This window comes from Prionailurus viverrinus, chromosome C1 (genome assembly GCF_022837055.1).
Source record: "Prionailurus viverrinus isolate Anna chromosome C1, UM_Priviv_1.0, whole genome shotgun sequence".
Classification (NCBI taxonomy): domain Eukaryota; kingdom Metazoa; phylum Chordata; class Mammalia; order Carnivora; family Felidae; genus Prionailurus; species Prionailurus viverrinus.
This window is the reverse complement of record NC_062568.1, coordinates 199,292,158-199,319,688: the sequence shown is the minus strand read 5'-3', so window position 1 is coordinate 199,319,688 and position 27,531 is coordinate 199,292,158. Positions and strand designations below refer to the sequence as shown.

Here is a 27,531-nt window from a genome sequence, read left to right as displayed (position 1 = left end):
ATTCTTTTCTTAAAAATGTTTATGGGGGGGGGGGTTGGGCAGGGGCAGAGAGAGAGGGAGAGAGAGGATCCCAAGCAGACTACGTGCTGACAAGCCTGACCCCACAAACTGTAAGATCATGACCTGAGCCGAAATCAAGAGCCGGACACCTAACTGACTGAGCCACTCCTAAAGGCAATTCTTTTAACCCAAGTTTCAGTTTCATCCTCCAGAACAAGGGAAACACAATACCTGTGTCTAACCCAGAGGACAGCTTTGAGCATCTAATGAAGTGGGTTTAGTGGAAGCACTATGTAAGTCACAGAGGATGGGATATTTGAAACACTGAACATTAAGCTTCAATCCTTTCCACTGCAAAGGAGGCATTCCAATGACTGCAGATTGAGGGACATTATAAAATAGCTGTTGAAACAGGTACTTTGGAGACAGTCTTAACTCCAGCTCTGCCAGGTGACTTTGGCCAAGTTATTACTTAGCTTTACCAAACATCTATTTCTTTCTAAATGGGGATGATAACATCTTACTGGAAATTACATGAGGGCAGTTTAAGTAATGCAAATGATAGTGGCTGGCACATCATCAAGAGTCTAATAAACTAATATAGCTATATTTATACACTTGGAGCTACATTTCACATGTTTATGATTAAAAATTCAGGGTAATCTAAATTATAGTAATGCAGATATCAAAGAAAATATATAAACAAAGTTAGCTCACCAAGTAATTAGGGAGAAAACCACAAACAGCAAGAGAAAATGACCATCTGCTATTCGCAAATGATGACAATGAGAGATTTCACATGTATAGGTCCTAAAAAGCATGATTATGCAGAAGTGTTTTAGATACGGTCAAATGAAGATACTGACACCAAACAATCAGTGGAATGAATGGCCACAGATCGGCAAGTACATTTATCTTCAAGCGGATGAATGCCTAGCTATACTACCCCCTGAAGACTTGTTTGGGAACATGCTTTTAATGTCCTCAGGGATGGTTATTAACAGGGTGGAAATATGGAAATAGGCTAACGAGAACATGTTCTCTGAGAATGGCTGGTGATGCATGGTAACTTTTTTTGTTCTTGAGATGATAAATTCAACAGGGTGATGACATTATTAAGTCAGCCTTGTTGTCTGCTGGACACTGACTGGTCAGAAGACTCAATGAAATTGTTTAGTTAGAATAGACAGGAAGAGTGAATGTCTCGGTCTGCTAGGGCTGCTATAATACCATAGAATGGGGGCTTAAACAACATTTATTTCTCACAGTTCTGGAGTTTGGAAGACTAAGACTAACGTGCCAGTAGATTCAGTTCTTAGCGAACACCCTTTTCCTGGTTTACAGACGGCTGCTTTCTCATACATCCTCAAGGGGTGGAGACAGGAACCTCTAGTATCTCTTCCTCTCCCTATAAAGGCACTAATCTCACCATGGAGGCTCCACCCTTATGACCTCATCTACACCTAATTACCTTCCAAAGGCCCCACCTACTAGTACCATCAGACAGGGTGAGGACTTGAACATATGATCTAGGGGTGTGGGACACGAACAAACAGTCTTTAACAATAGACAAGGCAGACGTCTGCAAGTGTGATTGTGGATAATAGCAAAAACCAAAGGTGATGTACAACAGTGAGAAAAAGATCTCTTTAGATAACTATCATTTTCATTAAGCAGTAGTCCATGATCAAAACTAAGATAATGTGTTTTAAATGAGTTGCTTGAGGAAGTTGCTCAGGGAGTAAGGGAGTCAGGGGGAATATTTCAGTAAGGCTGAATATTTGGTAAGCTAGAACACTGGAGAGCACCTAAGCTTTTCATGTTTACACAGTAGTAAACTGCGTGTCATCTCATATTGGGAGGAGACCTGTCCACGTACCGGTCACCCAGCAATCTTGGCTACGAATGTTGCCAGCATCGGGTAGCCATTTGCGTCAAGCAACAGGACCTGTACTGCTGCTGATAGATTTGCTAGTGTTGAGGGGAGATACTTCTTATCCCTGAAAGGATCAAACTCCTTGAGAGTCAGCAATGGCTGCCAGCAGTGTGTTAATTACAGTAGTCAAATGGAAGACTAGAAAATGAAAGGACCAGTCCCAGCAATGCTTACCATGGCCTAGGGGTCATTTTGCTCTAAAAGCATGTCCTGGTTTGAGGTAAAATATTTGAAATGACTAATGTAGTGGCACCACTATGTTAGCTCTAAAATGTGAAGGGAACAGTAACCAATTGTCCCAACTATCACTCATGAATCCACGGTGACATAGTATCCTCCATCAGTAGTTATCTCCTGACCTTAGTAAATCACCTATTGAAACTGAACGAAATACATACTCCAAAAATACTACAAACAAATCTATCAAACTGTGTCGCTGGTTAGATACATCTGAAGAGGTATATAGCGGTGAGAGATGCCCAAAAGATTCAAAAGAGTTCTGAAAGGGCAAGTCATTTCTCCTCAACGTTTCTTTAAAGCATTTTTCATCTGTTATCAGGCGTGCTGCACGTCCCTCCTCCTCCAGTTGACTCTAGCCACTTGCTGTTGCCCACGGCTGACTTTTCATGTCTGTACTTCCAGGCATTATTTCTGACGAGATTTAAGTGTGTCTCCTTTATTCCCTTAGTGACTCTTCCTATACTCAATCCTGCCATTCTTTCCATGTCTTGCTTTAAAGCACTTGAGCAGTGGCAACATGAAACTTCTGCAAATGGCATAACAGGACACAGAATGCTCAAAAATCTGCCCTCAGTGCCTACCTTTATAGCTGAGGTATACATGCCTGCCGGAGCAAAGATAAAAAGTAAAAAAAGAAACAATACAGACGTTGGGCATATAATCAATTCAAGTTGTTATTCTTTCATTCATGCATTTACCCTCTTATCCCCAACATATGTCTGAGAGTCTATGATGTGGCCAGGAACCATTCTAGACACTGGGAATTTAGCAGTGAAAAAACAAAAAAAACAGCAACAAAAAACCCAGGAAAAGTACCTCTCCTTAGGAGTTTACATGCTAATGGGGTTTTTGAGATGTGGATTTGGTTTGAATTATGATTAAAAGAAAAACACAGGCATTTAAAATTACCAACAATCCAACTAAAATTTTTATTTAACTCCAGATTTAGACAGAGGATGTTTTCTCTTATCTACTCTTCCCCATTTGCCATTCTGAACGGTCCTCCTCCTAAAAGAAGTACTGAATTCTAGTTAAATGCTGTGCAGTTTGTAAAGGGAGTTCTGTGGGTCTCTCAGTCACTCCTGGTTGAACTAGTGAAGGCAGCGGCCAACTCCACAGGCACCGCTTCCTATCTCTTACGATGCCCTTACGCCTGATGTGCCAGAGGTTTCACTTAATACAGCTGTGAGGAGCAGGCAGCTGTGTACATGTATAAATGTGTCTGTGGAAATAATAAAGGTGGCATTTACAGAGTAACTTGGGAAAATCAAAACTATTACATATCAATTTCCTCTGTAAATCTAAAGAATTTCTTGCTTAAAAGCCTATCCTTTAGGGCACGTCACGGAAAACTGACACAACAGAACTGCCTTCTCTAGCCCTCACCTACATAAGTACTACAAAGTCACATTTTACATGGAGGTGTGTGATCCATGTAAATGACATGGAGGCCGAAAAAAGGTTTAAAAACTGCTCAAAACTGAGAACAAGTATTCTCTTAAATCTTAAAATCTCAAAAATCTGGGCCAGGTTTCCCAACCTTGGCCCTCATGACATTGAGGGTAGGATAATTCTTTGTTGTGCACTGTAAGACGGTTAGGCATGCTGAGCCTTTGCCTACTAAGATGCCAGCAGCCATAACCAAAAATGTCTCTAGGTATTGTCCAACGTCCCCTGAAGAACAAAACCACCCCTGGTTGAGGACCACTGATCTAGTCCATTGTTTAAGATTCTACCATTTAATACTCGAAACCTTTAGAAGAATAAAAGCCCTACTTAGGCAATTTCCTAACTTTCAGAGGAATTAGTGAAGAGGGATGACAGAATGGTTGTGAAGATCAAATGAGTCAGACATAACAGGTTAGCATATTCCGCAAAAAAAAAAATACTGCTATTATTCCCACTACTCCACACACTTACTACTCATGGCTATACTGTATGACTGGGTAGATAACCATAACCAGATTCTATTATTTGGAATGACCGACACTGATGATCCACGACAAGTGCCATAGGTCTACACGTTTCTTACAATCATGAATCAGACAAAAGACTTTGCAATTTAACCTGTCTTGATAATACACACTGACAGTGATAATCGAGGTACTTAAATAACTCAATGAGTACAGTGGACAGAAAGAGAGCACCTCCCCTAGATGAAAGTTTAATTTTTTATCCACTGTCTTCAATTTCTCTTATTCCATTGGGAGGTGTCATTTCTCAAACTAATGATTATCATGAAAACAAATAACAAACCCAAAATAGTGCCCGTGGTCAAGAAAGTCTGGAAAATATTCCATGGAGTAGATCCTTCTTCTTTGATTTCACAAGAAACATCAGAATAGTAAATGGAAAGACATTTGCTTAAATTGGCCTTAGTGAGACATATTAACATTTTGATTTTGGACAACATTGGCCCAAAGACATGCCATCTTAAAAAAATAATTGGCTAAGGGGTGCCTGGGTGGCTCAGTCAGTTGAGCATCTGACTTCGGCTCAGGTAATGATACTGCAGTCTGTGAGTTCGAGCCCCGTGTCGGGCTGTGTGCTGACAGCACAGAGCCTGGAGCCTGCTTCGGATTCTGTGGCTCCCTCTCTCTCTGCCCCTCCCCAGTTCATGCTCTGTCTCTCTCTGTCAAAAATAAACAAACATTAAAAAAAATAATTGGCTAAACTCCATTTCATTCCTTACAGCATATAAAATAATATGGTGCACATTTAAGTATTTATCACCCAACTTTGTTAAATCTTAGTTATTTTTCCATATTTGCTTTAGATCTTTTATTTATTTATTTATTTTAATCAAAGCCTTTTATTTTTCAGACAGAGAGAGACAGAGCATGAGCTAGGGAGAAGCAGAAGACAGAGGGAGACACAGAATCCGAAGCAGGCTCCAGGCCCTGAGCTGTCAGCACAGAGCCCGACGTGGGGCTCAAACACACAAACTGCGCGAGATCATGACCTAAGCTGAAGTTGGACGCCCAACCGGCTGAGCCACCCCGGCGCCCCTAGATCTTTTACTTTTTAAGAAACATTGGAGTAAAGCTCTAGGGCACACAGAGTTTTATTATTTTGCTCTATCGCTTCTTTTTATTTTGTGTTTAACGATTTAAGTTTAGCTCAATGAATTATGACAAAACAAACTCACATGCACACCACCAGGCATAGCACCAGGTCAAGAAATAGAACACTGACAGTCTCCAAGAGCCCTATTTGAAGTTTTCTTCCAAAACAGTAGTACTACCTCCCAGCCCCCATTATCCTGTAGTTTATAATAACTACTTTTCCTTGTTTTACTGCCTAAACATGCATCTCCACACATCAGAGTTTATTTTTATTACATTTTTGAATTTTAAATAAACAAATCACACACACAATATGTATTTCTTTAGGGACTGGCTTCTCTTGCTAAAGTTTATTCTTGTGAGATCCATCCATGTGTATTTAGTCACAGTTTCATGTTCACTGTGCTACTATGAACATTGTTTCAAAGTTTTTATCCATTATGAAAAATGCTACCCACATTTGTGCATATGTTGCCTAGTATATAAGAAATGTACATTTATTGTTTATCAGTTGGACACATACTTAAGAATGGAAATGTTTGTTAAAGCAGAAAAATAACTTCAGCTTTTACAGCTGAGCCCTTCTTACCCCTTACATTCCCACCAGCAGTGCTTGAGTTCCTGGTGACTCACGTATTTGCCAACTCTGGGAAGATTAGCAATCTAGAGTTAATGCGTAGTTTTAGATCTAGTTGGAAAATGTCATTATGTTTGTTGGTATCATCTGAATGGCTTTTGGTGAAATGTAGATTTCAGTCTATTGTCCATTTAAAAAAGTTATTCTCTTAATGATTTCTATTAGCTTGGGGAAAAATCTAATATAGACCCTTTACTGGATTTTTCTAATTATCTTTTCCTAGTAAGTGATCTATATTTTTATTCCCTTAATGATATCTTTTGAAGGAAACATGTTAATTTTAATGTAGTCCAATTTACCAGTCTTTTCTTTTGTACACAGTGGCATTTGTGTCCTAAGAAACCTACAAATTATTCTTTTTAATATCTACCCCCCACCCTGGTTACTTTTTATCTTTTGTTGTAAGTAGCTTTACAATAACCAGTCTAAATGTTTTCCTTCCTTCTTACCTTTTATTTATTTTTAAATTCATGCTTGAGGTTTAGAGTAAATCACTTCAATCCGTGGCTTTAACATCTCAGCACTTGTAAAAAATTTCTCAGCCATTTTCTCCAACTATTGCTTTTTTCCCACTCTATCCTCTCTCCCCTTGGGACTCGAAGTAATGCAAAGTTTGAGCTTCTTGAATTTTCTCCATTGTTTGCCTTCCCTTCTGTATTTTTCTCTTTTTTTGTATTTCTGTGCTTTATTCTGGATTCTACAGACTCATCTTCTACTTCATAATTCTTTTCTTCAGCTGTATCTGATCTAGGGCTATTAAACCAATCCATTAAGTTCTGAATTTTATTTTAATATATATTCAGTTCTGGCATCTCTATTTAGTTCTTTGAAACTTTCTCATTCTCTGTTGAAAATTTCAACCTGTCTTTATCACCTTGAACATAATAAGTATAGTTATGTAATGTCTGTGCCTGATAAAGCCAGTATCTGGAGGCCCTGTGGGACGTTTGTTTGTTGCTGGTTCTCATTCATGGTGCCTTTTTCCCTTGTGAGATTTATTATTTCTAACTATGTACTGGATACCTTATTTGAAAAACTGTTCATAGAAATAACTGAAGACTAAGAAGATAGTTTCTAAAAAGGATTCATGCTTGCTTCTTCCAGATACCTAGCAGGCACTAACACTCTGAAATCACTATAATCGAAATTCCAGGACTGAGGATCATTTGATGTTAAGCTACATACAGTACTTGTGAGACCAGGTCAATTTCTGATTCAACTGTTTCAAGGATGCAGTCCTTTGGAATCCCAACCTAAAATACAGGATTTACTGGAGCCTCTTCAGCCACTCTTCTGGTGAGTGCTGGTCCCAAATTCTGTCCTCCTAGCCCAACAAGTCTATGAAAAACAAGTTTTTCAAGATGTTTAGTTGCCTCTTCTAGGGGACATTTTACTAAATGTTTCCAGTTTCTTTGGATTTCTACCTTTTCTAAGACTTTAGCCTTAGTAATTCTTTTATTTTAATGTTCAATTATTTTGAGAGAGAAAGAGCACGTGCACACACACATGAGCAGGGGAAGGGGAAGGGGAAGGGAAAGAGGGAGAGAGAATCCCAAGCCCAGAGCCTGATGTGGGGCTCAATCCTACAAACCATGAGATCATGACCTGAACTAAAATTGAGTTGGACACTCAACCGACTGAGCCACACAGGCGCCCCAGTCTTAGTAATTCTTTATGTCATTTAACTCTCTGATGCCTTCAAGATTTTTAAATATTTTGTTAACAAACTTTTCTAATTGTTGTCACCCATGGAACGTTGGTCTGGATCACCTAACTTATCAAAACTAGAAGCCCTAATACTTACTTCTGAATACTTTTCCTTAATCTTACTTCCTTTTCTCGCTTACCTTGAATTTGATGTTTGGTATCTCCATTTGGTATAGTTTTATTATATATGTATTTCATATGAACAAGCTTCATTTTACATATTATAAAAAATTACTGAATGTCATACTGTTATTCAATACTATTTTTGAGGCTGACACATGCTAATACATTTAGTATTAGTTCATTAATTTTAACTGCTATGTATATATATTACTATTCAAATTCACTGACCAAATAAATTGTGGTGTACTATAATATACTGTCTTGTTTAGGCATGTTTCAGTTATTTCCTATTATTCATTGTTAAAATCAATAAAAAAATATTATTTAAAAAGATGGCTTGTGTACATTTGGTAATTTCTCTGGGGTATATACCAAGAAGTAAATTCTTGAGGAATAGAATATGCACATCGTCAACATTACTGTCTAAATACTCACCAAAGTGAAAGTGACTGTATTTAACTCTCAACACTTTTAAATTATTTCATTTTTTAAAATTGTAACAAGTGTGACTTGTACAGAATTGTGGTTTACTTGTCATTTCCCAAATCATGAATAACACTGAATATCTTTTGTTAAGTTCATCAGCCAATGGATTTTCATTTCTATAAAATGCCCATTTTTTTTTAACGGGGCTATTTTACTTCTTATGTTTTTTTCTCCTTAATTCTATATAATAACATTTTATCAGTTACGTGTATTCCAAATAGATCTCCCATGCTGTGGCTTTATCATTCTATTTTACGTATGGTATCATTTGCTGCATACCAAAGACTGCAAATTTTAACAGTCAAATTCGATACTATTTTCCTATTACTCACTTTGAATCCTAATCTTGCTAAAGGAATTTTTCCCCACTCAAAACTTGATGAAGATAGTCTCCCTCAATTTCCTCCTAAAATATTAGTCTAATTTATTATTTAGACTTTCATTATTCATCTGATATTTAAATTTTCTATGTAGTAGGAACCAATGAGTCTATTCTCATTGCCCCCTTTTATTTCAGGCCCTCAGTATCTCAAAAGTGTATCAGCTATGATATTGAAGTCAGGACAGTGGTTTACCTTTAAGAAAGAGGGAAGGATACAGTTTTATTTATTGACCAGGGTGGTAGGTACGTATGCTCACTTTGTTGAAATAACACTGAGCTACACACTAATAATTTGTATGCTCTTTCTACAGGCGTGTTGTAATGGTGTGCTAAAGCTAGCTTGTGGTGGTTTGTAAGAGTCAGCTATTTGGTAGAAATTTTGTGAGTTAACTGTCAAACTGTCCCTGGCTTAAAATCAGCCATGAAGAAATCATATCATTAAATTTTACAAAAGTAACAAACAAGGAATTTTTATTTTCCCAAATACCATGTATGCGATATTTCTTTTTTCCAAGTTTTTTTGTTATTTTTTAATTTTTTAAAATTTATTTATTTTAGGGGGGGAGGGAGAGAAAGAGAGAGAGAGAGAGAGAGAGAGAGAGAGGGAGGGAGGGAGGGAGGGAGGGAAGGTGAGCAGAGGAGGGGAAGAGAGAGAAGGAGACACAACAGAAACAGGCTCTAGGCTCTGAGCTGTCAGCACAGAGCCCAACATGTGGCTCGAACTCACAAACTGAGATCATGACCTGAGCGGAAATTGGACATCCAACTGATTGAGCCACCCAGGCGCCAGTTCCCCCCGAATTTTTTTTTGAGAGAGAGAGAGAGAGAGAGAGAGAGAGAGAGCGCACGCACGAGTAGGGGAGGGGCAGAGAAAAAGAGAGACACAGAAACCAAAGCAGACTCCAGGCTCTGAGCTGTCAGCACAGAGCCTGACTCAGGGCTCGAACTCACAGATTGTGAGATCATGACCTAAGCCGAAGTCGCACGCTTAACTGACTGAGTCACCCAGGAGCCCCTGTCTGTTACATTTCAATAAAAAATGTTTAGGGGCGCTTGGATGGTTCAGTCACTTAAACGTTCAACTCTTGAGTTCAGCTCAGGTCATGGTCTCATGGTTTGCGAGTTCAAGCCCCACATCCGGCGCTCTGCTGTCAGTGCAGAGGCTACTTTGGATCCTCTGTCCCCCTCTCTCTCTGCCCCCTGCCTGCTGGTTTTACTCTCTCACAAATAAAACTTAAATAAAGAGTTAACTTAACTTAAAAAAAGTTTTAAAAAATATATCCTTTGGTTAATGATGTAACTCTGGGGGAATTTATGCTAAAAAAGTAAAAGCTTCAGCATGTAATGATAAATATACTTTGGTGTTTATTGCAGGACTGCTTGTGGGTGCAAGAAAACCCCCAAAACCAAAAAACTAGAAACAACAGGGGGTAAAAGAGGAGGGAGAGAGAGAAAAAGGCTGGAAAACTTATGGTATACATATATTTTGAAATATTATGCAACTACTAACAAAGTATGAGTAAAATCTATCTTAGTGACCTAGGGATATGCACAAACATATTAAGTGGAAAAAAAGGAAACTGCAAAAAAAATACATACATAATTTAATACAAACCCAAAAGTATTTTCTTTATACATAGGCCTATGTTTTTATATAGTTTTATGAACATAAATAAGATTGTGGAGGTACACGTCCATGCCATTCTCACGGACTGCCCTGGGAAGGGAAGTGTAACTGGTGGGGCTGCAAGAAAAGAGTAGTACCTCTTTCTGTGAATACTTCTATGTTGCTGAACTTATTCTAAGAAGTTATTTTTTAATTTAAGATAATCCAGTAAAGTTTAACCAATATTATTTTTAAAAGAGTGAATCATAACAAAATTCACAGAAGTAGTTGGCTTATCTATAATTTCTTCCTATTTTAATCTAACTTCTATTATTGCCAGGCTTTTTCAAAGGCTGTTTTCATCAAGGATACTCTTCTATTAAAAAATCATTAACGATCCTTCACTGCCTATAGGAGTAAATCTGAAATTAGTAAGGAGCACTAAAATATGAGCCAGGAGATCTGGGATCTAGTCTTACTTCTAATGAGGGACCATGAGATGTCAAGGCAGCCACATGGAAAATGAGAGGCGCGAGATGGAGAATTAGTTTGCCTTCAGATAACTACGGTACGGCACACGTTCAAAGGCAATATGGCAAGTGATTGAATAATCCTAGACTAGGATTCTAGTGCTGCCACTTACTAGTTGTGTGACCTTAAGCATGTTATTTATCCTTTTTTAAGTCTCAGTTTCTGATTCAGTAAGGTGGGGCTACTAATATTGACCTTTTTCAGGGTTATAAGAACCATTAAAAATAATATATATATAAAGCATCTACCCATAATGTAACCCAGTAGCTGCTGAACAGATGGTTTCTGTTATTATAAATCATCCTCATTCTACAGATAGCATTTCAGGACCTTTACAACCACCAATATATTTTTGAATTATTTAAGAATTACTACAGGTCAAATACTGGGCTAGGAACTTTACATACACCATCTCATTATGTTTTTTTATTATTAAATTCACACTTTATTATTAAATATTATCATTATAATAGCCTCAGATTGTATGGCTTAATCTTATTTTATGGATTAAAAAGTGAGGCTAAGGTTATGTAATTTTATAAAGTTACAAAGTTTGTAACAGTTCACTATAGTTTATTACAAAGTTTGCAACTTGCAGAGTAGGAAGTTAAATTTAAAATTTAAAGTCAGAACCATGAGACTCAAAGCCCGTGTCTGTGACAGCTATGCCACGTGCTGCCTCAGATGTGAGCTCTTCTGGCTCTATCCTTGCCCCCTCCCCCGCCTCAGGCCCAACTCGAACTCTACCTGTTTTATAAGTCTGTCAGTCTACCACCAACATAGTCATTTCATTTTTGTCCTACTTAATTTTTCAGTCTAGACCATCCATTCAGGCATCGACATATTGCAACATCACAGAATATGCCGTAAGTGATTTTTTTTTTCCTGCTAATGCTGGTTTTTTTTTTCAGTATGAATTTTAAATTCCATAAAGACAGAAGAGATAACCTTTTCAAGTCATAACAGACTTACCTACCTCTGGTAGAATGATAGAATTGTGCATTTTCATAGCAAGGCACAATGACAATGAGTTGTGATAATTAAGAAAAAACTCAAATGGTGAAAGGACACACGTCTGGGACACAAATAGTACCTTGGTAACAGTAACAGGCAGAGAAAACACAGATGGTACATGGTAATTTTCTGACTGCAGAACAGAGGGCAATGAGCACTAACCAGAAGCTCTTTGGTCTCCCATTCTGTCTTGCCCTAGATTTGACAGGCTGTAGATATTAAATGGCTGTGGACAATGTAAAGAGAAAGAAATCTAATAGTTGCTAAGAGATGAAATGATCAGTTTTGAACCTTTTATGACCTCAACTATCCTATCATTTTCACCAAGGCTCAAATTAGAGCAACTATATTTTTTAGTTTGGAATTAACTGTGAATACAAGCGTTCACTTTCTTTCTATAAGCAAACACACCTGGAAAAGTAGGTTGCTCATGACAATAATTTCACATTACTAATTTAAACCTTATTCAATATTGCTCCCAATGGATGGGACCATATCAAGCCTATTTCAGTCTAGTCTCCATATCCCCTCCAGAGGTGACGATATATTTCAATAACGCAAGATGCCTTTCATACATTGAGAATATTATATTAAAAAGTGCTAAAAATATATTCTCCCCTTTACGTTGCCCCAATAACACTTCTGGGAAGAATGTGTAGTGAGGGGAGAATATACCTCTTGGAGATTTCTGGTTTTACTCCTTCCTCTCTTCTTACCGTTACTAGACATCGACACATGTTTGCGTAAGCCACAGAGAAACTGGGCTCATCGATAGCCTTCTCAAAGACCAGGTCAATGACTCCCTTCAGCCGCTCCTCTGTGTCAACGGTAAGTCCTGACACTTGCTTCATCAGTTGGTTGAACATCTGTGGTGTCAATTTATTTAAGATACTTCGAACTTTTCTAAAAAGTTCCTAGAAGGGCCACAAAAAAGAAAAGAGTGTTATCGTAACTATGACAGGATGATTCTTTCTATAAGGATTAGTATTTTGTTTATAAGTTCAACTCCCCAAATTATTAACAAGGACTGTGAACTAATCAAAGAAATAATTAAATCCCATCTATTTTATTTTAATTATTAATTTTAACGTTTATTTATTTTTGAGAGGGAGAGACAGAGACAGAGACAGAGAATGAGTGGGGGAGGGGCAGAGAGAGAAGGAGACAGAGAATCTGAAGCAAGCTCCAGGCCCAGAGCTGCCAGCACAGACCCCAATGCAGGACTTGAACTCATGAACCATGAGATCATGACCTGAGCCAAAGTTGTACATTTAGCCAACCAAGCCACCCAGGCGCCTCTAAATCCATCCATTTTAACAAAGAGCAAACAATTATACCACTTCTTTTTATAACAGATGAGAATTCTAGGGATTAGTCATATTCACTGGTGGGAGTACACTCAGGGCAATTTGGCAATGTGTATTAAGAGCTCTAAAACTGTGATGTATTTTTTTGAATCAACAATTATACTTTAAGAAATTTATTCATACTTAAGGATAAGTACGTAAGACTTTAGCCATAATGATTTCCTCCAGTAACTCTTTATAGCACATTAATGTGCTAAAATAGAAATCTATCTAAATTATGGCATAGAATACTAGGCAGGAGTTTTTTAAACTCTCATCTAAGTAGAAATATAAGAGAACTTCCACTACTAGAAAAAAGCACCTATAACTCTACTTCGTGGTGAAATAATGACTGCTTTCCTTGTAAGAATGGGAATCAGGCAAGAATGTCCATTTTCACCATCCTATTCAAAGTCACACTGGAGGTCCTCGTCAGTACCCTAAAGCAAAGAAAAAGAACTACAACCCATATAGATCGTAAATGAAGAAATAAGACTCTCTTCATAAAGGAGATGATTATCTTTGTAGAAAATCATAAGGAATCTACAAAAATTGATACTAGAACTAATAAATAAGTGTAGCAACACTGCAGAATACATGTTAACATACAAATATCAATTTTACTTGTATATATTAGCAACAAACAACTAGAAATGACATATTTTAAGACTACTATTTACCATAGCACCAAAAACCATGAAATACGTGGTTAAGAATCTAACAAAATATCCATAGAAGCTGTAGAATGAAAACCATAAATCACTGATGAAAGAAATCAAGGAGGACCTAAATAAAATGAGATCTGAGTCATGTTCATGTATTAGAAGATCTATTATGGTTAAGTTGTCCATTTTCTCTAAACTGATCTACAGATTTAACATAATCACAATAGAAACCCTACTAGGGCTTTGGGGTATTTTTTGGTAGAAATCAAGAAGCCGATTTGACTCTGAAAAGTCAAAGAAAAAAAAAAAAAAAGAACAGCCTAAATGACTTTGAACAATAACAAAGTTGGGGGACTCCTACAACCTGATTTCAAAATTTACTACACAGAGTGTGGTATCGGTCAGAGGACAGACACACAGATTGGTAGAATAGAATCTAAGTCCAGAACTGGATTCACATATAACTGATTTTCAACAAAGGCGCAAAGAAAATTGAATGGACAAAGGATAATCCTTTCAACAATGGTGCTGGAACAACTAGATATCCATAAGGAAAAGAAAAAAAAAAAAAAAGAACCTAGATCCATACCTTGCATGAAACACAAAAATTAACTAAAACTGGATCACAGACCAAAATGTAAAACATAAAACCGTAAACTTCTAAAAAATAACAAAGGAGAAAAATTTTGCATTCTTGGGTTATGTAAAGATTTTTAGGATACGACAGCAGAAATACAACCTCTGAATACAGAAGTTGATACATTCCAACATGATCAAAGTTAAAAACTTCTGTTCTACAAGACACTATCAAGAGAATGCACCAACAAAATAGACTGGGAGAAAATTCTTGCAAACCACATATTTTATAAAAGATTTGTATCCAGAATATATGAAGAACACTCAAAAGTCAATGATAAGAAACACCACCACCCACCGAAACAGGGCAAAAGATATGAACAGAAATTTTACCAAAGAAGATATAAGAATGGCAAATAAGCACTAAAAAGATGTGCTTATTCAATATTTTATTCATTTGGAAATGCAAATTGAAACAAGGAGATGCTACCACACATCCATCAGAATGGCTACAATTTATAAAGCAGAAAATAACAAGTGCTGATGAAAAACTAAAACTCTCATGCCTTGCCAGTGGAAATGCAAACTGTTACAATAACCATCTTAGAAAACAGTTTGGCATTTTCTAATAAGGTTAAACCAATATCTACCACACAACTTATGGATCCCATAGCTAGGATCTGAGCCAGCAATTGCACTACTAGGTGGTACTGGAGTGCTATTTCAAAGGGGCACATGCACCCCAACGTTTATGGCAGAGGTATTGACAATAGCCAAAGTATGGAAAGAGCCCAAATGTCCATCAACTGATGAAAGGGTAAAGATGTGGTGTGTGTGTGTGCATGTGAGTGTGTGTGTGTGTGTGTATATATATATATATATATATATATACACACACACACACACACATATATATATACACATATATATATATATATACATACACACACACGCACACACCCTGGAATATTACTTGATCAAAAAGAATGAATGCCTGCCATTTGCAACAATGTGGACGGAACTAGAGTATATTATGCTAAGCGACATCAGTCAGTCAGAGAAAGACATTGTAAGATTTCACTCATATGTGAAATTTAAGAAACAAAACATATGAATACAGGGGAAGGGAAGGAAAAATAAGACAAAAACAGAGAGGGAGACAAACCACAAGAGACTCTTAAATACAGAGAACAAACTGAGGGTTTTGGTGGAGAGGTAGGTGGGGGAATGGGCTACCTGGGTGATGGGCATTAAGGAAGGCACTCGTTGGAAAGAGCACGGGTTTTATATGTAAGTGATGAATCACTGGGTTCTACTCCTGAAATCAATACTACATTGTATGTTAACTAACTTGAGTTTAAATAAGTTAATTAAAATTAAAAAAAAAAAAACCTTCAAATATCTTCACATATTTCAGATGATAATTTAAGCTAAAAAATAGGATTAAAGAAGGTTAGTTATTAATGTAATGCGCAGCATGGTGACTGAAGTTAATACCATACTACGTATTTGAAAGCTGGTAAGAGGTAGCTCTTAGAGGTTTTCATTACAAGAAAAGAGAATTTGTAACTCTGTATGATGACAGATGTTAACTGGACTAACTGTGGTGATCAATTTTGCAGTACATACAAATGTTAAGTCATTACAGTGTATAAACAGTATACATACAGTGTATAAATCAGGTACAGTTAACTGCCTTCCAGACTACTGAACTTTAGCTGCAGAGACAAGGTAACTGCAAGTGAAGTGACAGAGCAAACAGGAGGTGGAGTAGGAGCCACAGGAGGGAGTAGTTTACACACACGAGAGGTCAGAGGCAATGGTTAGGGAGCAAATGAGAATTGAGCCAGGTTATGAGGAACAAAAATAGCTAGCTGAGCGACTGTGGTTCAACTGTACTTAAATAGAAACTGAAATTAAAAAGAAAAAAAAAACTACCCAAATGAAAAGAAAGGGAAGAAGTCATTTTAGAAAGGGAAAAGGAAGGAGTTATGTGTGAGGGTTTTCTCTTTGGGGACTAGAGAAAAACAAGGAAAGACCAGAGGACTAGTGTGCAAGTGTACAAAGACAAAAGTAGTGTGTAAGACAAAAGGAGGCATTTATTTATTTATTTGAAAATGAGGTCATTAAAGACAGTTTAAAAGCTAGGGTGGAGAGCTCAAAATCAGTTCCTCAGGTAGAGGAGTCAGGCAGAAATGGCAGGAATGTTGTAGCAAGAGAAGAGAGACAGGAGCAGTAACCTCAGGAACCACCTGAGGAACCAGTACGTGTGGTAGGAGTCTAGACGTGTCATGAGAACCCCCTCATGGAAAAGATGAAATATTACGATCTAGGAAAAATAAGGCCATTGGTATTATTCATAGTGTTATTAGAATACAGTGGCAGGAATGAAGTCCAAGTGAAAGAGTTTTCTGGAAGTGGAGGTGACAACAAAACCACTGTTTCAATAAAAAAGGAAAGGCACAGAATTAGCAGGAGCACAGGTGAACGTGATGTGCACCTATGCAGCAGAGAAAAAGGAGAGGGAATGAAACACAGATGCTCCGGGACTTAGAAGAAAAATTCTCAAGAACAAGAGAACTGTACCTGTCCTAAAAAAGAAGTCTATTAATTCTTCACTAGATTTGCTTTAGTCACTAAGGAAAACTTAGCCAATTAATGAATGATACATCAATGCAATATTATTATTATGTTTCTGAAATAACCAACAATAGGGAGAACTCTGGGTAATTTAACTTCTCAAAACTTCAGTGTTCTCATACATAAAAGAAGGACAGTCTATTGCCTCCTTGGTAGCTGCTACAAGAATCGAATGAAGTAAGGTACTTGTATTAGTGCCTTAACTACTAAAACAAGACCTCATCTTCATCATCAATGATAAAGATTCAGCAGGAATTCTAATTCTTTGCAAGCTATTTAGGCATGTTATCATTAAGCACTTCTCACAGGGATTGGAAGGAGAGATGCAGAAGGTTTTTTTTTTCCAAAGCTGAGATACACTGAAAACAAATTCAGGAAAGATTAGGTACTTGATTTCAGTGAATTTGGAGAAGGGCGTACTTACGGACAAATATCTGGGGCAATCTGTAAAAAGATGAACAAAGGCAAGTAGCCAATTAAGGTTCGAGAGCATGGCTTTGTGATGAATAAATTCATCTTGGTCTTGACTTCATATGAACAACTGCCATCGGTTAGTTTATTCATTCAACAAGTATACTGAGTAAATACTATGTATGTGGTTCTGCGTTGGTGTTGAATCAAAATCAAGATTTATAAGGCACACTCTGACCCAGGAACATCCTACTGAGTACCCAAGTGGGCTCTAGGGAGCATGCCAACTGCTTTATAATACTTTATTTAATTGTTACAATAGTCCAATGAGGTAGGTAATATCAGTATCTTCACTTTACAGTTGAGATTAAAAACCTGCCTAATAGAACTTGCATCTGTCTCCAGAGCTAAAGCTTTGATTGCTATATTAAACCATTCATGTTGAGAGGAAAGATATTTAAGGAATGAGACACTGAAAAGTCAGCATATGACCTGTGATGCCTGGCTCTGACAGGTGCAAAATTCAAGAGGAGACTCTAGTCTTGGTGCCTAGAAGCAAAAACATCCAAAAAAGATAACAGAGCTAACTTAAAGACAGGAAATGGCATTGTATGTATAGCAAATGATGAATCAAGATGACATAATTTGACAAAAAAACAAATTTTGTTTGGATTAAAGGAATTCATTCAATTTACCGTAAGGAGTTCTGCAGGAAGGTATGCATAGAAAGATGCAAAGAATTCAATTTTATTCCAAAAGACTAAAACATGATTGGTTTCTCAATTCTAACTTATTAGAAACGAAAGCCTGACAAGGAGACATAAAGCAATATGCTAACTAGACTAGCACAGGGTACTCACTGAGAACCTAAAAACACATTTTTAAGAAAAGCAAACATTGATTTAAGCCTGAATGACTGAAGTCTAGGACATATAACCCCTCTAGACATAGAGTGTCTTGAAAAACAAACACAAGAGATATCTGGCACCCATTATGCTAGACCTTTTACGATAATGCTTTTAAAAGCAAAAAAATTAAAGTCTTAAAAATCTCTACATATACTAATAGGACAAAATGACAAGTTAAAGCAAATTAAAACAACAGCATTATAATTCCAAAATAATGTTAGAATGTACTTCTAATCTCACCTGGGTTTTAATGTTTTCAGGATCCTCAGCTTGGCTGTCTCGTTTTTGGCTGGGCTTCCAGGCATTCTCTGCCTTTTTCAGGTGCACATCTTCTTTCACAGAGACTGTAATGATCTTCCTGGGCTCTCTTCTCTGGCCAGGTTGAGATCTCCGCGGTCCAACGTTCAACAACTAGGACAAGAATATTCTTTATTGTATCTACAGAGAGTACTTAAAATTTACTGCCTCTTCTGTGCTGTTCAAGTCAAGCCTGATGATCACACCAAGCACTTCCTAGATGTAAAGATGGGTATTAAGCACTCACTTTAGATGTGATCTTTTGCGGGGGGGGGGGGGGGGGGATGTGAGAGGACAACCTTAGAATACCATCAATGTAATGTTCTCCACTACTACTGTTTTTAATTCTGAAAATAAAGTGATGAAAAATTATGTCTGATACTGCTATTGTTTCTAACAAAAAAGACTACCTTTAAACTGAAGCTTTATTTTTTACTTGTTGTGGGACTTTGGACTGCTGACTTGAATAATCATAAAAATTCATAGGCAGTAATCATCACAGTTACAAATCTACTTCAAAAACTAGGTTTCTAAACTTGCAGCATGAAACGAAAATGCACTTTTATCACAAAAATTCTCTGTAGTGTAGACACCCAGCCTTACTATAGATTTTAATGGATCTCTCGAAGTTCCTGCTAGAGTCCCACCCACTGTACTCATTCTGTTAAAAACCATTTGCTGGTATGTTGTAATGGTCGTCAAATTACGAATGGTTACTGCAAGAGATAATGGAGGAAAAGTTACACGCGGTGTATTAAAATATCCATAATACTTGTGATCTTAAATGCAAGGAAATAATTTTTAAGATTAAACACTTGGATTGATACTAAGTTCTGCTACTCCCAGATCTGTTGCATACTGACAGCCTTTACTTTCTTTGATATACCATTTTCTAAATGCTAACTAAATACTGTAATTAGACTTCAAGAGGGAAGAAAAAAAAACTTCACACAAGACCTAGAGATCAGAATCATATCTCTTTTAGTGCCTCAATACTGCCCTTTTGAATGTATATAAAGGAAGCAGAAACTTAAATTTCATGCTTTATATATACTGAAAACAAAAACAAAAAACAGGTTCTAAGAGGTACATGGTCTTAGTTAGGCCTAAGCTCATAAGCCTGAAAGCCTTTCAACAATAATTATACTTCACCATCTGCCCTAATTAGGAATAGTAGTATCAAGGATGTATCAGGATCGAAAGATAGAATTTCTGGGCAATACAAACCGATTTTGTCACATACATCTAGCTAAGCACTCAGCATAAAAGACACAATCTCAGAATACTTAGCAAACATTAAAAAACCTGAGGTCAGATAAATGCAGAGGTACCACACACGGTATAAGTAAAAAAGAACTGAAGAGGACCAAGCTGGAAAAGTACTAACAGGGAATGGTGGCTAAACTGGACAGTACTACTATAAAAATACTTATTTGTAACTGAAACATTGATATAGTAGCCCAGACAAAACAATTCTGATAAGAGAATGCAGTACACCGATTATCTGATTTTTATAATTCAGGTTATATTCTAGTGTTCACTTACAGGAGTTAAATCTTTTTCAATACTTGAATAAGTTCATATAAACAATTCTATCACAAGACATTCAAATTAATCCATGCATGTGCATGTAAGAATTTGTTAAGAACAAAGACTAATGGCTGTAATGAAAGGTAATTATGTCAAAATCAGGTAAGAGCCATAGTAAGCATAATTTGGGATATAATTTTAATTATGTTTGAATGAAGTAGGAAATTTCCATTTCCAGAAAGTACTGGAAACATCAATGAATATACCATGAAATCTGAATCTACAAAGTAAATATGACTTATGCCAGGTGCCTTTACCAGGTCTAAGTATGTATAGATTTCAAGCGAGCTGCAGAAAATATAAAGATGTGAGAAACATTACTAAATAGATAACAACGTTTGAAAGGAAAAAACGTTTTGAAAAGGTAACATGAGCTGTTAGTCCCAGATAAAGAGTTGGTTTATCACCTATGTGCAAGCTCCCAAGGCAACCTTAAAAATTATTATTTGGCTCACTGGCTATAACTAAGACAGATACTGTTCACAAATATTTATCCAAGTATATTGAGTCCCCAACGGACTTATTATACTTATAAATGCTTAACACACTTGATAAATTATTCTCTAATGTACTCATGTTTACACTACCTGGGAGGACTATGGTACAGCAGAAAAGAGAGGCAGATTAGAAGACAAAAGAAGTGTGGACTTCTGAGTTCAATTCTGCTAATTATAAGCAAAGTTACTGTGAGCCAGTCTCTTAACATTGTTGAACTTAGGTTTTCTCATATATTAAATGCTGGTCCTACCTACAAAGTTATTACGAGGATCAGAGACATACAGGATATAAAAGGACCTTAAAAACTAGGTAAGGTGGGGCACCTGGGTGGCTCAATCAGTCGGTTGGGTGCCCAACTTCTACTCAAGTCATTATCTCACAGCTCATGGGTTCAAGCCCCACATCGGGCTCTGTGGTGTCAGCACAGAGTCCACTTCAGCTCCTCTGCCCCTCCCCTACTCTTCTCTCTCAAAAATTAATAAACATTAAAAAACAAACAAACAGGTAAGTGATCATCAAAAAAAAAAAGAAAAAGAACTTTTAAAAAAGTGGTATCTGTAATGGTATAATTACCCTTAAATACTTCATGTCCTTTGCATGTGTGTGGAAAACAATACAATTGTGAAATGTATCGCACCCTTCAGAAAATGTGCCATATATAATGAATGATTTATTTACTAAACACAAACAAAACCCAGGATCCTGTATTATGAGCTAAGGAGGAAATATTTAACAAAAAACAAAGCCTGTTAAAAGAAACAATCCTGATTGGAAGAGGAACTTCCAGGTTGAAAGAGGAATTTTAAAGTACAATGTGTTCAGGGCTCAGGGTCCAAAAATAGCACAACTCAAACAAAGCATCAAAATCTGGCGTTGATAAACTAGTAAGCTGCAGATTTTTTTTTCTGACGAACTTAAGTTTAAACTTTTTTACTGACTATCATATATTTCTCTTAAATGTATTAAATAAGAAGTCATACCCATCTCTGCTTTAGAATTTAGTACACATCGCTCTTATCTCCTTCGGAGACTGTTAATCTCAAACTCCTCTGCTTACCTGGATTAATCAAGGAAAACAGGACCAATATTCATCCTACCAAGTTTTGAAGAAAGATAAGCAAGTGTTCCTTTAAGGACGGAAGGATGATATAAACTCAGAAAACCTCTTTACCCCTAGGATTTTTATAATAGCTCAGCTAAATAAATGTGAAATTACTAGTCTACGCCCACTGCCTCTCTCTCAATACATTTCCTTTGGGGCACTTTCTGTGATGTCTACCCAGATTACTATTAAAATTAGCATCACAATTCCTAAGTAATTTGACTTTTATTTCTTTATTTTAATGTTTTATTTATTTTTTGAGAGAAAGGGAATGGGCAGAAGAGGGGCGGGGGGGAAGGGGGACAGAGGATATGAAGCAGGCTCTGCACTGACAGGCTGACAGCAACGAGCCTGATGTAGGGCTCATACTCTCAAATTGTGAGATCACGACCTGAGTGTAAGTCAGATGCTCAACTTCGTCTGAGCCATCCAGGTGCCCCTAAGTAATCTGACTTTTAAAAAACTACAGAGAGGATACTGCCTGAGTGCTTCTAATGGATATGTACGTTACTATCCATAAAAAGACCTTTATGTTGGAAGATTTTATGTAACTGCATATGACATGTTAAAACAATTGCTATGCATTCAACATACTTTATAACACCTCTTTTGCAGGAAAGTTCATACTAGGAGTCATAGTTACTTAAGCCACACCATGAACCATACCTAGTAGATCGCAAGATCTTTGGGTGATAATCATTTATAAGTCAATTGGGAAGCTGGGAAAAATGATTAGAGGAAGTTCCGAACCAAAAACTATGAAGAGCAGGGCTGCTGCTTGTTCCCAAACAGCATCATTAACTGTTCCTTTATATGTTAGACATCTACATCCTATGAAACTCCCATCTGAATCTACAACAACATACCAAGGGAAGCAGCACAAATTAAGCAAAGAATGTTTGTTAGCTATGGGAGATGCTGGAAAAGTAATTACTTGCATTAAGGCTTAACATATCAGTATTACTCTGATGAGTCTCAATTTTGCTTAAAAATTAGCTTGTGTCACATGACAGAGCTATTTAAAGAAAGTGAAATAACTAAAACTGACTTTTTTGGAGACATTACAAATTCTTGATAATGGCTCATTTCCAATCACATTACTTTGAATGCACCAAATAACTCATTTATATGATACAAGCAAGCATGTAGATTAGTGGGCAAACATACATTGTGATAGTTTCAAAATTCATTTTCTAATTTCAGTGTTTTAAAAGAAATGGAGCTTATTCTAAGTTCACAGTATTTCCTTTTAGCTATACCTAATTCTATAGTGAGCTGGTGATAAAAAGGGACAGACAGCACACGCTGCAAGAGGAGACGCAACAAATCATACCTTCTGTGAAGGACATACGAACAACACAGAGCAATATGATAAGGACAGATGCTGTTAACCAGAGAGAAATCAAAACAGCATCAACGTTATTTCCAATGTGTGGCAAAACAAAGATATAAATCAAAACTGAAACTAAAACACAAATAAACGCTAACAGAAACACAACTTTAAATCACCAAAAAGGGAAATGTTGAAAAATAAAGCATCAAATGGTTTCTAGAAAGCTGCTTTCTACGACTTTCTGGTGAAAGACTTTCTGGTGAACGACTTTCACTCTTTAGAAAAAAATTTTAATTTAGTATTTACAGAAAATAAAGATTGTTTCAATCCTGTGTGAGAACAGAATATCACACACAGAGATACCTTTAAGATGTTGATGCTCACTAAATAATATGCTTCAAATTACGGATATTTTCTGTAGGTTTTGCAAAGCCTCCAACACATTGTAGGCACTGAGGTATTTTCAATTAGTGTCTGGCTGCAGGCAAACAACAAATAATTCAAATCTCTACCAAGTGGCATTAGTTTCTGATGATACAGTCTTATTTCGAAGCAGGTTTCAAAAGTTGCCATTCCAGAAATAAAAAGGTGATGGGGAAATAAAAAGTGTCAACTTAAATAAAAATATTTTTACAAACATAAAATAAAGTTGTCTTAACAAGGTGATCTGCGAATGCATATCAAACCCCCAGCTCCTCCCCGAGTTTCAATTAAGCGCTCTCAATACCATTCCAACGTGGGGGGAAAAAAAGGTATTCACATCATCGGCAACTTTCCCCCATGCTTTCTGCAAGTCTACAAAGCATGGAGTAGGCACAGCCTGCCGCATCCTGCACAGGGCAGTGCCCCAGCATAACTCCACTGGTGATGTCACTTCTACCGCTGAAGAGCCTGCTACTGGGGGTGTAAAGGCAACCTGCAGTTTATGAATACTGCACTCTTTTGTACGTGTCATTTGTTCATATTTTGACTTCACAACCTACAGTAAGTGAGAAGAACAAAACAGAAAATATCGTAACACCAGAGACTCTTGTTAAAAAAAAAAAAAGAAAAAAAAAAAGATTCAGCGCACCCCAAGAGGCAGGCTCTTCAGGGGTGGGTGCGACATTGCCAGTGGAGCGCAAGCTGGGGCTTTGCTCTGTTCCAGAATTGGCGATCCATGCCTGCTCTGCACTTTGCAAATCTGTAGAAACAAAGACAAAGAGATGACCATTAGCTGAATGTCATCAGAGATCTCAACTGTATCAGGGCACCTCAAAACAAACCAGAAATCCTATTTAAGTTTGGCTCTATTTTTAATCCATCTGCAGTTCATTTCAATGGAAAAACATATGAAAAAAAAAATCGAGACCAAATTAATGCAGACCAACTTCTCTCAAGTAAAAATGACTCAAATGTATTCTTTATTTGCTTTAATATTAGTATGGAAAAAAGGAGAGTCTTCACCTCTTCCACTTCTTCTTGGTTAGAAGAATCAATGAAAAAAAGCCGTTCTCTTGCTGTGAGACAAGATGTCATGAAGTCTATGACAGTTTGTAACTAATTGGGTTGTAGGAAACTTGCACTTACAGGTACACCTCTTCCACCAGGGGTTTGCCTTCCAAAATCTGCAAAGGCTGGAGTAAAATCTGGTCCTCGAGGCAAAATCCGAGGATCCAGAGTTCGCATTGGCAATTTGGGTTGGTTGATCTGCACAAAGAAGCAAAGGAAAGCTTAACACAAGTTCCAAAGCGTTCAGTGCCAAAAAGGCAAAAACCTAGACAGAAAAGATGGATCAGCTAAAATGATAAGCACTGGCTTTCTGAACGAGCGAAGTCCTATGTGAACCATGGTCCCTCCTCCAGACTAGCCTTAGAGCCCTTAGGTCAGCAATCGCTTTCTGGTGCCCTGGGACTGATTAGGCCTAAAAATTCCCGAGGGGAGGCTAAACACAATCAGTAGACTGGCTTACCAGACACTCAGGACCAGCAGAATGGCACAAGAAGAGCTATGAGAACCAATGAACTAGGAGCAAATTTGGGGATTTTTTTCCAGGATATTCTCCAGGACATCATAGCAACTTATCTAGAGGAATCCTGCCATAGCTCATTTTGATTTTGTTGCTGTTGCCTTACAGTTAGTAAAGTATGTATTTTGAGTGACAGTAAGTCTCTAAAGGAGATATTTTTCATGTGTGATCACCATTTAAAATCTCACTTGGTTTGCCTTATTAATTGGAGGTATAGACATATAATGTGACTACAGACTAAAAAAGCTAAGTAGCTCAGGGAGAAGTCAACTAATAAATGGATGCAGTCAGAAAACTATTAGGAAGACAAGAAGAGTTATTTCCTAGAGGATAATCTAATTTAAGTGTATATAAAACCTCCCCTTGTAAAGTAGTCTCAAATGAGCACTACCAAATAAGTACCTAAGAGAGATTTAGATACCAAGAGAAATAAGAAAACCTATTGCTTTAAAAGAGGAAACTAATACAAATATGGTCTGGATAAGCAGCTGCTGGGAATCTCAAAAAGAGGTATATCTCTTTCTGTAAGATAGTTACCATCTACACGTCACTAAAGATTAATAGTTTCTTTTTAAAACAAAAGTATTTTTTTTTATATTTTATTAAAAAAAAATTTTTTTTTTACATTTATTTATTTTTGAGAAACAGAGTGAGACAAAGTGTGAGCGGGGGAGGGGCAGAGAGAGGACACACAGAATCTGAAGCAGGCTCCAGGTTCTGAGAAAGCGATCAGCACAGAGCCTGATGCGGGGCTCGAACCCACAGACTGTGAGATCATGACCTGAGCCAAAGTCGGACGCTCAACCAACTGAGCCACCCAGGCGCCCCAAAAGAAAAGTATTTTAAGCTTGGTCACCAGCACTGGTTCATCATTTATTTTTATATATATATATATATATATATATATATATATATATATATACACACACACACACACACACACACACACACACACACGTGTGTGTGTGTGTGTGTATAGTTACTTGGGCAGATACGCATCTGACTCTACTCTTTTTAATTTAATAAAGACAAAATAAACACTGTACTAATTTTCTGTATGCACCATTAGGATCAGATGTTAAAAGAAAGGGTGCCTATTTATTTGCCAAAAGTGAAGATGAATCACTGTAAGTATGTATTAGGGAAATTCTGAGATACAATCTGACCTGTCCTCAATGCCATTCTAATTCTATACTGAAATTTTAGAATAGTGAAGAAAGAGCTCCATATCACTTTAGCCATAGTAGCCCAACAGACAAACGTTTTTCACCATATCACTAGGCAACTGGAATAAGCAGACAATTAATCAATTTTGAAACTTCACCACTCAAATATGGGCCAAACCCCAAGGTTACAGCAATCTATAGTAAACCTCAAATCCAACAGCACGATGTAGGAAAACTATAATACATGAACATATATTAGAATTCAAATATTTAGTCTAATAATTCCTAAAAATTGCTCATACTTCATGTATTTGTACTGATAAAACCAGTTCCCACCAGAAAGACATAGCTTTCTCTGAGTATGTTGCTTACTTTGTCCAGAACCACGTCACTGATGGGAGGCAGGCCCTCTGGTTTCTGTATACAGGCTGGCATGAACTGAAAGTCCAGCAAAAACTCCCTGTCATACTGCTTCTTGCCCTCAGTATCAGCAGGCTTCCAGGAATCTAGAAAAAGGGATGTAAGCAGACAAGTGTCTATAGGGTCATTATATATATAACCAGTAAGAGTACAAATTAGATTACAGTACTGACTTTACTTTGTCACAGACAGAAACACAAAGCAAACACTGAGCTACACTCAGAAAATGTCATGTAAAAATTTCAAACTGCCATTTGTTCCTTTATCTCTTCTGGATACCTTTGGATAATAAACTGACATTATTACAGAAACCACTTAATATAAACTACCAAGCCCTTCAGTATCTCAGAAATAAGGAATCTAATAATACTCTTTGGTTTCATATAAATGGATTCTTTGGTTGTTCACTTGGAAATATTTTGGGGGGAAAAGGCAAAAGGACACAAAACAAACACAAATAACTTATTTAAGATTCTGAAACGGCTAAGCAGTTAAATACATTTTTTTCCCCCCGACAATGGTTTATTCTATTTTGGAAGTATAGTTGACTTACAATATCGTATTCATCTCAGGTACACAAGACAGTGGCTCGACAATTCTATACATTAATAAAGGCTCACCACAGTAAGTGTAGTTAAGCACCTTGTCACCATATGAAGTTAATGTAATCTTATTGACTATATTCCCTGTGCTGTACTTTTCATCCCTGTGACTTATTCATTTTGTAACTGGGAGTCTGACCTTCTTAATCTGTTCACCATTCTTGCCAACCCCTCATCAACCTCCCCTCTGGCAATCACAGGCTGTTCTCTGTATTTATCAGTCTATTTCTGTTTTTCGATTT

General features: G+C 37.1%; 1 protein-coding gene across 14 annotated transcripts in view; it reads right to left on the bottom strand.

Moving 5' to 3' along the window:
* Positions 1-27,531, bottom strand: part of EIF4G3 (eukaryotic translation initiation factor 4 gamma 3) — a 315,733-nt gene that overhangs the window by 51,859 nt on the left and 236,343 nt on the right. For 11 of the 14 annotated variants that reach the window (XM_047873067.1, XM_047873072.1, XM_047873077.1 and 8 more), the window contains 5 exons: positions 26,640-26,773; positions 24,663-24,782; positions 24,166-24,276; positions 18,514-18,684; positions 12,444-12,641 (listed from right to left, as the gene is read on the bottom strand). In XM_047873067.1, the coding sequence (XP_047729023.1) occupies positions 12,444-12,641; positions 18,514-18,684; positions 24,166-24,276; positions 24,663-24,782; positions 26,640-26,773 (734 nt within the window). The remainder of the gene's footprint in view (positions 1-12,443; positions 12,642-18,513; positions 18,685-24,165; positions 24,277-24,662; positions 24,783-26,639; positions 26,774-27,531) is intronic. The other 3 variants (XM_047873080.1, XM_047873070.1, XM_047873073.1) reach the window with 1 other exon arrangement.